The sequence below is a fragment of the Canis aureus genome, chromosome 19, assembly GCF_053574225.1.
Source record: "Canis aureus isolate CA01 chromosome 19, VMU_Caureus_v.1.0, whole genome shotgun sequence".
NCBI lineage: Eukaryota > Metazoa > Chordata > Mammalia > Carnivora > Canidae > Canis > Canis aureus.
This window is the reverse complement of record NC_135629.1, coordinates 53,592,082-53,606,265: the sequence shown is the minus strand read 5'-3', so window position 1 is coordinate 53,606,265 and position 14,184 is coordinate 53,592,082. Positions and strand designations below refer to the sequence as shown.

Below are 14,184 nucleotides of genomic sequence, written 5' to 3'. Positions count from 1 at the left end.
TGGCCCCTTCTAAGCGAAAGTCAACAAACGCGGTCCGCGGGGTTGGAAAGGGCTCAACCAATAGGCAACAAGTCTGGCCCTGGGGGGGGCGGGCCTTCAGAGGGAGGCGTCATTAGAGCGCGACTCCTGCCCGTACCTGGAGTCCCCGGAAAATGGTGGTGATGGCGCGTCTGTCCCGGCCCGAGCGGCCGGACCTAGTTTTCGTGAGTCCGCGGCGGGGCGGGGGGTGGCCCGTGTGGGGGCACCGACCTTGGATGCTTCCCGGGTTCGGGGCTTGGCCGCCTGGGGTGACCGGACCAAAACTGTGTCCACCCGAGGGCGGGACGTGCGGACCAGGCTGGCCAGGAGCAAAGTTCTGGCGCCGGAGTCCAGGTGGTCCGAGTGAAGAGCTGCTGTCGAGGTTAAGGGCCAGGAGGCCCGGGCCTCGGGCGGGAATGGGGACTCGCGGGGAGAGGGGAGGGTCGCCAGGCTAACTCTCGTAGAGGTCTGCGTCTGAAGTAAAGGCTAGTGACCCAAAGCCAGGGCTCTGGTTTCCGTGGTAAAGTCTTTGAATGTTTTGAGTAACAGCCTAGGTCTGGTACCGAGCGTTATCGTTTCTGGAATACAGGGCTTGGTGTGTGGATTAGGAGAGCTCCGGAGTCGGCGTGGAGCTGGTCGGGCGATCGCCGGTGGGATCTTGAAGAGTCCGAGACTTGGTGTCTTGGTATCTGCAGCACAGGCATATATGTCCTTGGATTTCGTTTCACAGATATTGTAGGGTTTTTTTTCTTTTTGTTTTCTTTCTTTTTCTTTTTTCTTTCTTTTCTTTCTTTTTCTTTTTCTTTTCTTTTCTTTTCTTTTCTTTTCTTTTCTTTTCTTTTCTTTTCTTTTCTTTTTTCTTTTCTTTCTTTTTTGACAAATTGGAGATTTTGGGCAGCCCTGCATCAAGCAAGTGTGTTGGCACCTTTTTCCAACAGCATTTGCTCAGGTCATGCCTCTGTGGCACGTTTTGGTAATTCACACAGTATTTCAAACTTTTCTGTTACTTTTGGTTTGGGGGCACCAGGAGCCACGCCCATATAAAAGGGGAAGTTAATAAATGTTGTGGACTGTGTTCAGGACTGCTTCCTGGGTTATTGCCCACTTCTGTCCTTGGGCCTCCCTTCTCCCCCAGACATAACAATATTGCAGTTAGACCAATTAGTACCTTACAGTGGCCTCTAAGTGGTCAAGTGAAGGGAAGAGTCACACGTCTCTCACTTTTTTTTTTTTTTTTAAGATTTTATTTATTCATGAGAGACACAGAGAGAGAGAGAGAGGCAGAGACACAGAGGAAGAAGCAGGCTCCATGCAGGGAGCCCGACGCAGGACTCAATCCCGGGACTCCAGGATCACGCCCTGGGCTGAAGGAGGTGCTAAACCGCTGAGCCACCCGGGCTGCCCAGGTCTCTCTCTCTCTCTCTCTCTCTCTCTCTCTCTCTTTTTCTTTCTTTCTTTCTTTCTTTCTTTCTTTCTTTCTTTCTTTCTTTCTTCTTTCTTTCTTTCCTCTTTCTTTCTTTTCTTTCTTTTCTTTCTTTTCTTTCTTTCATTTTTTTTAATAAATTAATTTTTTATTGGTGTTCAATTTACCAACATACAGAATAACACCCAGTGCTCATCCTGTCAAGTGCCCGTCACCCATTCACCCCCACCCCCCGCCCTCCTCCCCTTCCACCACCCCTAGTTCGTTTCCCAGAGTTAGGAGTCTTCATGTTCTGTCTCCCTTTCTGATATCTCCCACACATTTCTTCTCCCTTCCCTTATATTCCCTTTCACTATTATTTATATTCCCCAAATGAATGAGAACATACACTGTTTGTCCTTCTCCGATTGACTTACTTCACTCAACATAATACCCTCCAGTTCCACAGGTCTCACTTTAAATCACAAGCTAGGGCAGTGCGGGTGGCTCAGTGGTTTAGTGCCACCTTTGGCCCAGGGTGTTACCCTGGAGACCCAGGATCATTGAGTCCCACGTCGGGCTCCCTGCATGGGGCCTGCTTCTCCCTCTGCCTGTGTCTCTGCCTTTATCCCTGTGTGTCTCTTGTGAATAAATAAATAAAATCTTTAAAAATAAAAAATAGGGCACCTCCGGTGACGCAGCGTTTAGCGCCGCCTGCAGCCCGGGGTCTGATCCTGGAGACCCAGGATTGAGTCCCACGTCAGGCTCCCTTCATGGAGCCCGCTTCTCCCTCTGCCTGTGTCTCTGCCTCTCAGTCTCTCTCTCTCTCTGAATAAATAAATTAAAAAAATACTTATTTAAAAAATAATAATAAAAAATAAATCTGTCATCTTTCCGTAATAAATAAATAAATCACAAGTTAGAAATGATTAAGCTTAATGAAGGCGTGTTGCAAGCTGCGATAGGCCGAAAGCTAGGCCACTTGCACCAAACAGCCAAGTGGTGAATGCAAAGGAAAAGCTCTTGAAGAAAATTAGAAGTGCTACTTCAGTGAAGATATGAATGATAAAAAAGCAAAACAAACAGCCTTATTGCCGTTATAAGAGAAAGTTTTAGTGGTCTGGGTAGGAGATCAAACCAGCCACAACATCCCTGTAAGCCAGAGTCTTAACTCAGAGCAAGTCGGTAACTAGTTGGTTCTACAAAGGCTGAGAGAGGTGAGGAAGCTGCAGGAGACGAGTTTGAAGCGAACAGAGGCTGGTTCATGAGGTTTAAGGAGAGAAGCCACCTTTATAACAAAAGCGTAAAGTGCAACTGCAAGGGCTGATGTAGAATCTGTAGCAAGCTGATTGAAGATTTAGTTAAGATAATTAATGCAGGGCAGCCTGGGTGGCTCAGCGGTTTAGCACCGCCTTCAGCCCAGGGCATGATCTGGAGACCCAGGATAGAGTCCCACGTCAGGCTCCCTGCATGGAGCCTGCTTCTCCCTCTGCCTGTGTCTCTGCCTCTTTCTCTGTGTCTCTCATGAATAAATAAATAAAATCTTTAAAAAAAATAATTAATGAAGGTGATTACACAAAACAGACTTTAAAAACATTTTTTAAAAATTATTTCTCACAACCTTGAGATCAAGAATCAAACACCTAACCGACACAGCCACCCAGGCGCCCCAAACAGACTTTTAATATAAGTGGAAAAGCCTTCTCTTGGAAGAAGATACCATCTAGGATGTTCATAGCCAGAGAGAAGTGAGTGCCTCACTTCAGCACTTCAAAGGACAGGCTGACTATATTGTCAGAGGCAAACGCAGCTGGTGACTTTAAGTTGAAGCCAGTGCTCATTTACCGTTCTAAAAATCCTAGGGGGATCCCTGGGTGGCGCAGTGGTTTGGCGCCTGCCTTTGGCCCAGGGCGCGATTCTGGAGACCCGGGATCAAATCCCACGTAGGGCTCTCCTGGTGCATGGAGCCTGCTTCTCCCTCTGCCTATGTCTCTGCCTCTCTCTCTCTCTCTCTCTCTCTCTCTCTCTGTGTGACTATCATAAATAAATAAAAATTAAAAAAAAAAAAACCTAGGGCCCTTAAGAATTACACTAAATCTAGTTTGTGCTGTATAAGTGGAACAACAAAGCTTGGAGGATGGCCCATCTGTTTACAACACTGTTTACTAGATATTTTGAGTCCAGTGTTGAGACCTGCTCAGGAAAAAAGGTTCCTTTCAAAATATGACTGTTTGTTGACAATGCACCTGGTCACCAACAAGCTCTGGCAGAGATGTACAATGAGATTAATGTTGTTTTCATGTCTTCTGACATAACATCCATTCTATAGTCCACGGGCCAAAGAGTAATTTCAGTTTTCAAGTCTTATTATTTAATAAATACATTTTATAAGGTTATAGCAGCCAGCCATAGGTAGCGATTACTCTGATCTGGGAAAAGCAAATTGAAAATCTCCTGGGAAGGATTCACCATTTAAGATACCATTAAGAACATTCTAATTCCTGAGAAGAGGTAAAAATATCAACATTAACATGGTTTTGGAAGAAATTGATCCCAGCCCTCATGGCTGACTTCAAGGGGTTCCAGAGTTCATTGGAGGAAGTAACTACAGATGTGGTGAAGACAGCAAGAGAACCAGAATTAGAAGTGTAACCTACTCAGTCGGTTAAGTGTCTGCTTTCAGCTCGGGTCATGATCCCACGGTCCTGGGATTGAGCCCCACTTCAGGCTCCCTGCTCAGCAGAGAGCCTGCTTCTCTCTCTCTCTCTCTCTCTCTCTCTCTCTCTCTCTTTCTCTCTCTCAAATAAATAAAAATCTTTAAAAAAATTTTTTAAAAGAACTGGAGCCTGAAGATGGGACTGTATTGCTATAATCTCATGATAAAATTGGAATGAAGGAGGAGTTGCTTCTTATGGATGAGGAAAGAAAGGGGTTTCTTGAGATGGAATCTACCAGTGAAGATGCCGTGAAGATTATTGAAATGAAACAAAGCTTTTAGAATATTACGTAAATTTATTTGACTAAGCGGCAGCAGGGTTTGAGAGGATTGATTCCAGTTTGGAAAGAAGTCCTACTGTGGGTAAGCTATCAAACCGAACCACATGACTTCAGAGAAGTCATTCATGAAGGAAGATTCCATTGACGTGGCAAACTTCATTTTGTCTTTTTTTTTTTTTTTTTAATTGCTCCAGCCACCCCATCCCCGAGCAGCCACTATTCCGATCAGTCAGCAGCCATCACCATGGAGGCAAGATCCTTCACCAGCAAAAAGGTTACAATGCATTGAAAGCTCAGGTGGTGGTTAGCATTTTTTAGCAATAAAGTATTTTTTTCATCGAGGTACGTCAGTTTTTTAGATATGATGCCACTGCACACTTAATAGACTACAGTATAGTGTGAACGTAACTTTTACATGCGCTAGGAAAGGAAAAAGTTCATTTGACTTGTATTGTGATACTTTATTGTGGTGGTCTGGAACCGAACCTGCGGTATCCGTGAGGTATGCCTGTTGAAGTCTGGCCTCTTCACCAGGTTTTTGGTGTTTAGTATTGGTGAGGCTTGGTGTTGGTCCATGCCTTTCCCGAGGTAAAGGTTTAGCTTCTGTTGACCCTGAAAATAAAACTGCTAGTAATTTTACCAGCAAAGCGGGTTTATTCAGGAGAAGCAGAGGAATTTTAAATATAGAGATATGCAAGCTTTGGTAAAACCAGAGGCAAGTCTGGAGAACGAAGGAGAGGAATGTCACTTGACGGAAAAAGGAGTGAGCTAGCAGGGGCTCCTTTGAAGGAAAGTCTATGAGAAGAAGGTGATAGTTCAGGCAGTTTCTCATTGGCTTGGCTGTTGGCAGGCGAGGAGATAATCTTCCTGCTGGGGTAGAAAAGTTAGCTGCTTTCTGTTGGGGATGCAAAGTAGCTGTCGTCCTTTGGGGTCTGCAGTTGACAGATCATAGAGCATGAGTGTTCCCACTTTGGGGCTTCCTGATTGCATTTCAAATGAGGTTTCTTTACTCATTTGTCAAGTTCTGGGGCAGAGTTGAACTACGCTCTGGCTAGCGGGAGCCTAAGATGCCAAAGGCCTTGTGTTCAGGAAGAGGCATGTTGTGCGGAGTTACAGCTTGGGGTCCAGGTCCCAGCAAGGCCTGGCATTGGACCAGGGAGTCTAAGGAATCTGGTGATTTGGGCTAGAGACTGGATGGCTTGATTTGGTGTCTGGGTGACAATCTCAAGTATGGCCCTAGAACCTTGATTGAGGAATCTGATGATCTGGGTCAGATCGTGGGCAGTAGAATTCTAAGGAGTAAAATCCAATCCTGAGTCCTAGTATCTGGGTGTCTGGTGACCTGGCTCTGATGAACAGTGGGACCTGGGACCATGCTCTGAGGGCAGGTCTCTCTTCTCCTCATTCCCTGGCTCCTGCAGGAAGAAGAGGACCTCCCCTATGAGGAGGAAATCATGCGGAACCAGTTCTCCGTCAAGTGCTGGCTTCGCTACATTGAGTTCAAGCAAGGTGCCCCGAAGCCCAGGCTCAATCAGCTGTATGAGCGGGCACTGAAGCTGCTGCCCTGCAGGTGGGAACCATTCCAGCTACCCCACCCACCCCAGCCCCCACCCCGGCTAATTCTGTTCTAACAGAACTGGCCAGGAGGTCCCAGGTGATTGCTGTTGTTCTGGCACTAAGCATCCGTCCCCTGACGGGTCAGCACACTTTCCCTGATGTCCCAGCCCTCCCCTGCCCATTGCTGAGACTTATCATCCTTCCCCAGGCCCCTTCTCCCAACAGTTGCTTTGTGGGGCAGGGCAAAGCATTCTAGGGTGCTGTAAAGCTGACCAGTCTTTGCCCCCTCCTGCATTCCCCAGCTACAAACTCTGGTACCGGTACCTAAAGGCACGCCGGGCACAGGTGAAGCATCGCTGTGTGACTGACCCCGCCTATGAAGATGTCAACAACTGCCACGAGAGGGCCTTTGTGTTCATGCATAAGGTGGGGAGGGCAGAGGCTGGGGGTGAGTGGGAGGTGGGCCCCCGCCCCCCGTGGAAATGGACGAAGTTGGGGGATTGGGGTCCTGCTGCTGTTACATATTTGCTGTTGAGCTCGACTTAGTCCTGGGGTGGGGGGGATTCTGGGTCTTGCTGCATTCTTGGCCATAGGACATCCAGTGTCTTTGTGGCTGGGCCATGGTGCTGCCATAGGACATCCAGTGTCTTTGTGGCTGGGCCGTGGTGCCAGCAGCTCACAGCATGCCTCTCCCCCACACCTCCAGATGCCACGTCTGTGGCTAGACTATTGCCAATTCCTGATGGACCAGGGCCGCGTCACACACACCCGCCGTACGTTTGACCGTGCCCTCCGGGCGCTGCCCATTACACAGCACTCTCGCATCTGGCCCCTGTACCTGCGCTTCCTCCGCTCACACCCACTGCCTGAGACGGCTGTGCGGGGCTACCGGCGCTTTCTCAAAGTAAGCTTATGGGGGGCAAGGTGGGGCTGCAGATGGGCCGCTTCCTCACGTCAAGAGGTCCCCAGAACTGGCTTAACAGACACTAGCCCCTGGCAGGATGTTACCTGACAGAAAGTGGGGAAAAGGCTTCCTGAGACAGGCTTTTGTCTGTGATTTGTTTATTCTCCACACAATTTACTAGCATCTGCTGCAAGCCCAGTATTGAGACAGGTAGTGGGACAATGCGACAGAGACCATCTCTGCCCACATGAAGCTTTTGGTCTAACTGGGCAGACAGGTGCCCCTGAGCTGATCACATAAACTAGTAAAACTGCTACCACAGGAGGGCAGGTAATGTAAGACGAATGGCTGTGGGAGTATTTCCAGGTGGAAACAAGGTGCAGGTGATGTGCAGCTTTCTTAAACTTGTAGCAACTGTCATAACATTTTGAAACTCTTAACACAGTGCTCTCCGGCTGGGGGACTTGTGGTAAAAGCAGGGCCTGGAATGTACATTGTCGTCTAAGCCAGACCAGTCAGGGCTGGGCTTGGACCATTGGGGCCCAGACTGGATCGCTGGGGCCTAGGCTGGACCTGCAGGGCTGAAACCAGACCAGTGGGACCCAGGCTGGACAGGTGTGGCTAAGGCTGGATTGGCCGGGCTTGATCTTAATCAGGACAGTGCGGGAGTGGCTGCCCTAGAGCTGCCGAGTGGGAGGGGGTGTAGTGGTATAGTGGTGTAGCTCCTCGGCCCCCCTGACTGCTAATGGGGCTGGTCACTGCGCAGCTCAGCCCTGAGAGTGCAGAGGAGTACATCGAGTACCTCAAATCCAGTGACCGGCTGGACGAAGCTGCGCAGCGCCTGGCCACCGTGGTGAATGATGAGCGCTTTGTGTCCAAGGCCGGCAAGTCCAACTACCAGGTGGGCCTGTGGGGAGGTGGGGGTGGGGCGGGAAGGCTTGCCCGCGGGGGCACAAGGCTGAGACCTGTCCTCCTGGCTCTGCAGCTGTGGCACGAGCTCTGTGACCTCATCTCCCAGAACCCAGACAAGGTGCAGTCACTCAACGTGGATGCCATCATCCGCGGAGGCCTCACTCGCTTCACTGACCAGCTAGGCAAGCTCTGGTGCTCGCTAGCTGACTACTACATCCGCAGTGGCCACTTCGAGAAGGTGTGCAGGCACGGGAGCCGATGAGGGGAGGGGGGCGGTACCTCCAGTGCAGGGCATTCCGGGGACACGTGTGGACAAGTGTGGGAGCAGACAACACATGCAGACGTGCTGTTGGTGCATACAGGTGCATGCCCTGCACACGTCTGCCTGCCTTCCTGAAGGCATGCCCACGTCAGGTTGGCCAGACCGGAGTTCTTCCTGGCTGTGTGGCCTTGGACCCGCTAAGCCTGGGTGTCCTCACTTGCAAAATGAGAGTAACAATTCCCCTCACCTTAGAGGAATGTGATGCTGTGCAGGTGCTTGACACGAGGGCCACTCCTGAATTGTTAGTGTTACTGTCAGTGTCCGTGTTAGCTTGCTGGTCATGGGGCAATGTAATGGCAAGCCCGGGGGTCGAGGAGTGCCTGGGGCTCCAAGAGGTCCCCAGAGGGGCTGGCTGGGGCTGCTGGAGCCTTGGGGAAGTGGGAGCAGAAGGGAATAGAGCTGGAGTAGAGAGGGGGCTGGTGAAAGCCAAGGAGGGGCTGGCTGTGCCTGCTAAGGGGATCTGCCAGCCAGGTGTGACGGGACAGAGGCAGGACCAGCTATGCATTTTGTACCCTGGAGCCACCACAGGCTGAGGCTGGTGGCCGGAGACCAGCCAGGAGGCTGCTGGAGCCAGTGGCCAGATGGGGAGCAGTGGGGCATGACCAGCCAGGGATGGGTGGAGAGATGGGGCCCAGGCTTAGGTGGGGAGTGACTAGGAGAATATGAGCTTCAAAAGTGGCATCTGGCAGGCAAGAGGGGTGCTCCACAGCACCTGTGGAGTCCTCCATGGCTGAGCCGAGGTTAGGGTCCCTGCAGTGTGCACCTGTAGGGGCTTGGGGTTGGTCACCTCATGAGTCTTACTGGGTGTCAGGCACCTTGCATTTCCCTTGAGCCTCATTCACTCTGTGCAAGGGACTGTCACTGTCAGTTTACTGGGGAGGAGCTGGGGTCCCAGATCACTGCAGCGGGGCCAGGGGCAGGGAACGGCTCCAGTCATGGCTCTGCTGAGTGTCACTGCTCAGAGCCTGATGGAGCTGGGTGACCCCGGGTCTGGACTGCTGCCGGGGTGGTGCTGTTAGGTTCCCTGTGTTTCGGCGGGTGGGCACGTGTGCCTCCTCCTGCCAGCATGTTTCTTTCACTCTTCCTGTGCCCACAGGCTCGAGATGTGTATGAGGAGGCCATCCGGACCGTGATGACCGTGCGGGACTTCACCCAGGTGTTCGACAGCTATGCCCAGTTTGAGGAGAGCATGATTGCAGCCAAGATGGAGACAGCCTCAGAACTGGGGCGTGAGGAGGAAGGTGAGCTGCCAGGGCAGTCCTGGGCTGGTGAGGAGAGAAGACCAGGCAGGCTGGCAGGGTACAGAGGGTCCTGAGTGGCTGGGGCAGGGGAGAGGCATGTCTCCAGGTCACTTGGGGGCCAGCAGGGAGGAAGGCCGGCTGAGTGGCCAGTGCCGGTGGAACCTCAGTGAGTAACTAGGACTGGGGGTACACCTCTGGCCTCGGGTGTCCAGTGGGGTGATTCTGCAAAGGCCAGAGCACTCAGTGGGGGTTGGAGAGAGTGGAGGGGCAGAGGTGGCTGTGTGCCAAGGCCCTTACTTCTGCTCCCCGGCCCCCTTCTTGGAGCCCAGATGATGTGGACCTGGAGCTGCGCCTGGCCCGCTTCGAGCAGCTCATTGGCCGGCGGCCCCTGCTCCTCAACAGCGTCTTGCTACGCCAGAACCCGCACCATGTACACGAGTGGCACAAGCGCGTGGCCCTGCACCAGGGGCGCCCCCGGGAGGTGTGTGATGGCCCCACCCCTTCAGCCGTGCAACCCCCCCACCCCCATCTGCCAGGGCCCCGGTTGCCCAGCCTGACTCCATTCCTCTCACCCAGATCATCAACACATACACGGAGGCTGTGCAGACGGTGGACCCTTTCAAGGCTACAGGCAAGCCCCACACACTGTGGGTCGCATTTGCCAAGTTTTATGAAGACAATGGGCAGCTGGACGATGTGAGTGCTGTGCCATTTGTGCATTTGTGTGCGTGTGTGTGTGTGTGTGCGAGAGCACAGATGCGTCCTTGGCCAGAGGAGGGGCAGGCAGGCAGGGTCTTAGCCTGCCCTCTCTCCGCTCGGTAGGCCCGCATCATCCTGGAGAAGGCCACCAAGGTGAGCTTCAAACAGGTGGATGACCTGGCCAGCGTGTGGTGTGAGTGTGGCGAGCTGGAGCTCCGGCACGAAAACTACGATCAGGCCTTGCGGTTGCTGCGGGTAAACACAGCCCGGGTTTGGGGCAGGGTGGGGGTGTATGTGCGCTGTGCTGTGTGGCTGTCCAGGCCCGGGAAGTCCCTGAGCTCTCTCCCTCCGCTGCCGACTCCCCACAGAAGGCCACTGCACTGCCCGCCCGACGAGCCGAGTACTTCGATGGCTCGGAGCCTGTGCAAAACCGTGTGTACAAGTCACTGAAGGTGTGGTCGATGCTCGCCGACCTGGAGGAGAGCCTAGGCACCTTCCAGGTGAGCTGCATGGCCAAGGGCCTATGGCAGGGGGTAGGATGGGGCTGCAGACTCTGCCCAGGACATACTCCGACCCACCCCTGCCCCACAGTCCACCAAGGCTGTATACGACCGCATCCTGGACCTACGCATCGCCACACCCCAGATCGTCATCAACTATGCCATGTTCCTGGAGGAGCATAAGTACTTTGAGGAGAGCTTCAAGGTGAGGGGGGCTGATCCTGAGATCCCAGACAGCAGAGTCTCGTGTTTAGTGCCGCGGTCGCTGTGTTAGTGTGCTCTGGGTACCCTGAAGAAGTGTCACAGATCAGGGAGCCTCAACAACGTAGACACGTTGTCTTAGTCTTGGAGATTGGAAGTAGATCATGGGGTTGGCGGGGCTGGTTTTTCCTGAGGCACCTCTTCTTGGTGTGCTGACGGCCGTCTTCTCCCCTTGTCTTCCCACCGTCATCCTCACGTGCGCGCGCGTGTGTGTTACTCTCCTCATAATGACTCCAGTCGTTGGATTAGGGTCCATTGTAATGAGCTCATTTTCATTTCCTTTTTATTCCATTTTTTATAGAGGAGTTTATTTATTTGAGAGAGTGCACATAGGCAGGGCAGGCAGAGGGAGAAGCAGGTTCCCCGCTGAGCAGAGAGCCCAAAGGGGGCTCCATCCCAGGACCCTGGGATCATGACCTCTGAGCCAAAGGCAGATGCTTAACAGACTGAACCACCCAGGGGCTCCACCTTCATTTCCTTTTTAAAGACCTCATCTCTACGTACAGTTCCATTCTGAGGTCCTGAGGTTATGGCTTCAATGGCGTAGAAGCCTGAGTCCGGCTTCTGTGTGTATGGGGGGGGGCGCTGGTGTGGGTGTGTGCAGGCTGCTCCTGCTCTGCCACTCAGGCTGTGGGTTGCAGGTCTGTGCACATGCACATGTTGTGAGGCCCTCGCTGCTTCGGCAGCTTTGGTGACGTGTGATACGGATACAGATGGCGAGGTTGTACGCAGCATACACACGTGCCACCCCCTGCCTGAGTAATGCAGGCCGTGCCTCTTGGCCCCGGGCATGTGAGCCTCCTCGCAGGGCTCTGGGCTCCAGTATCTGCTGAGGGTCCCCTCTCCTCCACTCCTCCCCAACTCCCGACTCCCACCTCTTTTGCCCATAACATCACCTCCTGGTGTTGGTAAGTCCTAGTCCTGCCCTGTCACCGGGAGCCTAAGGGAGGCATATAGACGCTTTTGACTGTGCTGTGATTATAGGGAAGGGTGAGTAGGGAAGAGGCCACCTTGGTCAGCTCAGGGGAGAAGTGGGCAAGCTCCTGGTACTCTGAGCACCAGCTGTTCTCGCTGTGCGTCCCCACACACAACTCCCTCTCTCGGGGCAGGCGTATGAGCGTGGCATCTCATTGTTCAAGTGGCCCAACGTGTCTGACATCTGGAGCACCTACCTGACCAAATTCATCGCCCGCTATGGGGGCCGCAAGCTGGAGCGAGCACGGGACCTCTTTGAACAGGCGCTGGACGGCTGCCCTCCCAAATATGCAAAGAGTAAGACAGGCAGGGCGGGTGAGGGGAGGGACGTTCGGGGCCAGGCACCAGCCTCTGACCCGCTCTCCTCCCGTCACAGCATTGTACCTGCTGTACGCACAGCTGGAGGAGGAGTGGGGCTTGGCCCGGCACGCCATGGCCGTGTATGAGCGTGCCACCAGAGCCGTGGAGCCTGCGCAGCAGTATGACATGTTCAACATCTACATCAAGCGTGCAGCCGAGATCTATGGAGTTACCCACACCCGCGGCATCTACCAGAAGGCCATCGAGGTGCCCTGTGGGGGCAGATGGGGGTGGCTAGAGGATCGGAGCATGCCTGTGCAAGGGAACTCAGACGGGGCGTACTGGAGTCCCTGAGTGTGGGGGCCCCACTGACGCCCACCTCCTCTACCCCGCCCCCACGCAGGTGCTGTCAGACGAGCACGCCCGGGAGATGTGCTTGCGGTTCGCGGACATGGAGTGCAGGCTTGGCGAGATTGACCGTGCGCGTGCCATCTACAGCTTCTGCTCCCAGATCTGCGACCCCAGGGTAGGGGAAGAACCTGGTGAGTGGGCAGTGGGAGGCTGCACAGGCCAGCCAGCTCATGCACTGGCTCCCTCACACTCCACAGACCACTGGCGCTTTCTGGCAAACATGGAAGGACTTCGAGGTCCGGCACGGCAACGAGGACACCATCCGGGAGATGCTGCGGATCCGCCGCAGCGTGCAGGCCACATACAACACTCAGGTCAATTTCATGGCCTCTCAGATGCTCAAGGTGTCAGGCAGCGCCACGGGCACCGGTGAGCAGCTGCAGGCTACTCCTCACCCCGGCCAGGCCTTAACGGTAGGCCTGGCCTCTGCCCTCTGCCCAGCCTGACCTTCCAGTCTGGGAGCATTGGGGTCCACCTCTGCCTCCCCCACTGGAGACTGGGAACTCCTTGAGGGCTGGGTCCTCACACAGGTTGGGGCACCCAGAGCAAGGTGGGCCCAGGGGCTGAGGGCAGGACCCACAGGGAGGGCAGGACCCACTTATGGTGTCTGACCCCCACGTTCCCCACCCCAGTGTCAGACCTGGCCCCCGGGCAGAGTGGCATGGATGACATGAAGCTTCTGGAACAACGGGCAGAGCAGCTGGCGGCTGAAGCTGAGCGGGATCAGCCCTCACGGGCCCAGAGCAAGATCCTGTTTGTGAGGTAAGGGGGCACAGCAGGAGCCTAGGAGAGGGAGTGAGGCGGCACTTCAAGAGGGGAGGTGCCAGGAAGGCCGAGCAGTGGGACCCCCCTCCCTTATCCCTGACCTGCCCCCCACAGGAGCGATGCCTCCCGGGAGGAGCTGGCTGAGCTGGCGCAGCAAGCCAACCCCGAGGAGATTGAGCTGGGTGAGGATGAGGATGAGGACGAGATGGACCTGGAGCCCAACGGTAAGGGACCAGCTGGACAGGCAGGGTGGTTCGGAGGTGGCCGGGGCAGGATCTTCTCCTGGAGTGACCATGTCCTCCCCCTCCCCCAGAGGTGCGGCTGGAGCAGCAGAGTGTGCCGGCCGCCGTGTTCGGGAGCCTGAAAGAGGACTGACGTGACCCCTGATGGCCCTTGTGCCCCACCCCCCCCCATCCTCCAATACAGCCTGTATTTGTATGTCACCGTCTGAGCCTTCTTCCTGCTGCCCAGGTGCCTGTAGGGACTGTGTGCTCTGTAGTGCTCTGGCCCTGGGCCCAGTCCCCCTTCCCTGCACCCCCCCACCCCAGCCCCAGATTGGCTGGCGCAGGAGGTGGGACTTTTGGGCTCCAAGCCAGGACACATGCTCCACCCTCACCCCGCAGAGCCAGTTCTGGACTCAGAGGCCAGTCTCTGCCACCTGAGGCCTCTTGGTTGGCCTGGCCCCCGACTGCCCAGTCTTGCCAGCCCTTCCCCACAGAAGCAGGTGGATACACTCAGCCTCTGCTCTCCAGACTGTTTCTTCCTGAGCCAGGGCGCTGACCTCCTCCCAAGGGAAGGCAGGTCAGCGAGCTTAGCAAGGTACTCCTCATCCTGGACAGCAGCCAGGAGCTAGACCTCAGCCCTGGGCCAGGGTGTGGTCGTTAGGCCTAAGCTCTGGGAAGCCATTAGTGGGCTCTAAA

The 14,184-nt window shown here is 54.3% G+C and overlaps 1 protein-coding gene across 1 annotated transcript; it reads left to right on the top strand.

Moving 5' to 3' along the window:
* Positions 1-45: 45 nt before the first annotated feature.
* On the top strand, positions 46-13,707 carry XAB2 (XPA binding protein 2). Its single transcript, XM_077860115.1, has 19 exons — positions 46-203; positions 5,839-5,987; positions 6,277-6,400; positions 6,681-6,878; positions 7,645-7,779; positions 7,864-8,028; positions 9,209-9,353; positions 9,683-9,834; positions 9,930-10,049; positions 10,176-10,307; positions 10,421-10,552; positions 10,644-10,757; positions 11,923-12,085; positions 12,165-12,355; positions 12,492-12,614; positions 12,697-12,868; positions 13,132-13,261; positions 13,379-13,488; positions 13,578-13,707. Exons 1-19 carry the CDS (start codon positions 153-155, stop codon positions 13,637-13,639), a joined length of 2,568 nt encoding a protein of 855 aa, XP_077716241.1. The 5' UTR covers positions 46-152; the 3' UTR covers positions 13,640-13,707.
* Positions 13,708-14,184: the final 477 nt, after the last annotated feature.

Coding starts and splice junctions, on each gene's coding strand:
- XAB2 (XM_077860115.1), top strand. CDS start 153: ATGGTGGTGATGGCGCGTCTGTCCCGGCCCGAGCGGCCGGACCTAGTT. Junction 5,988..6,276: donor CTGAAGCTGCTGCCCTGCAG/GTGGGAACCATT, acceptor TGCATTCCCCAG/CTACAAACTCTGGTACCGGT. Junction 13,489..13,577: donor GATGGACCTGGAGCCCAACG/GTAAGGGACCAG, acceptor CCCCTCCCCCAG/AGGTGCGGCTGGAGCAGCAG.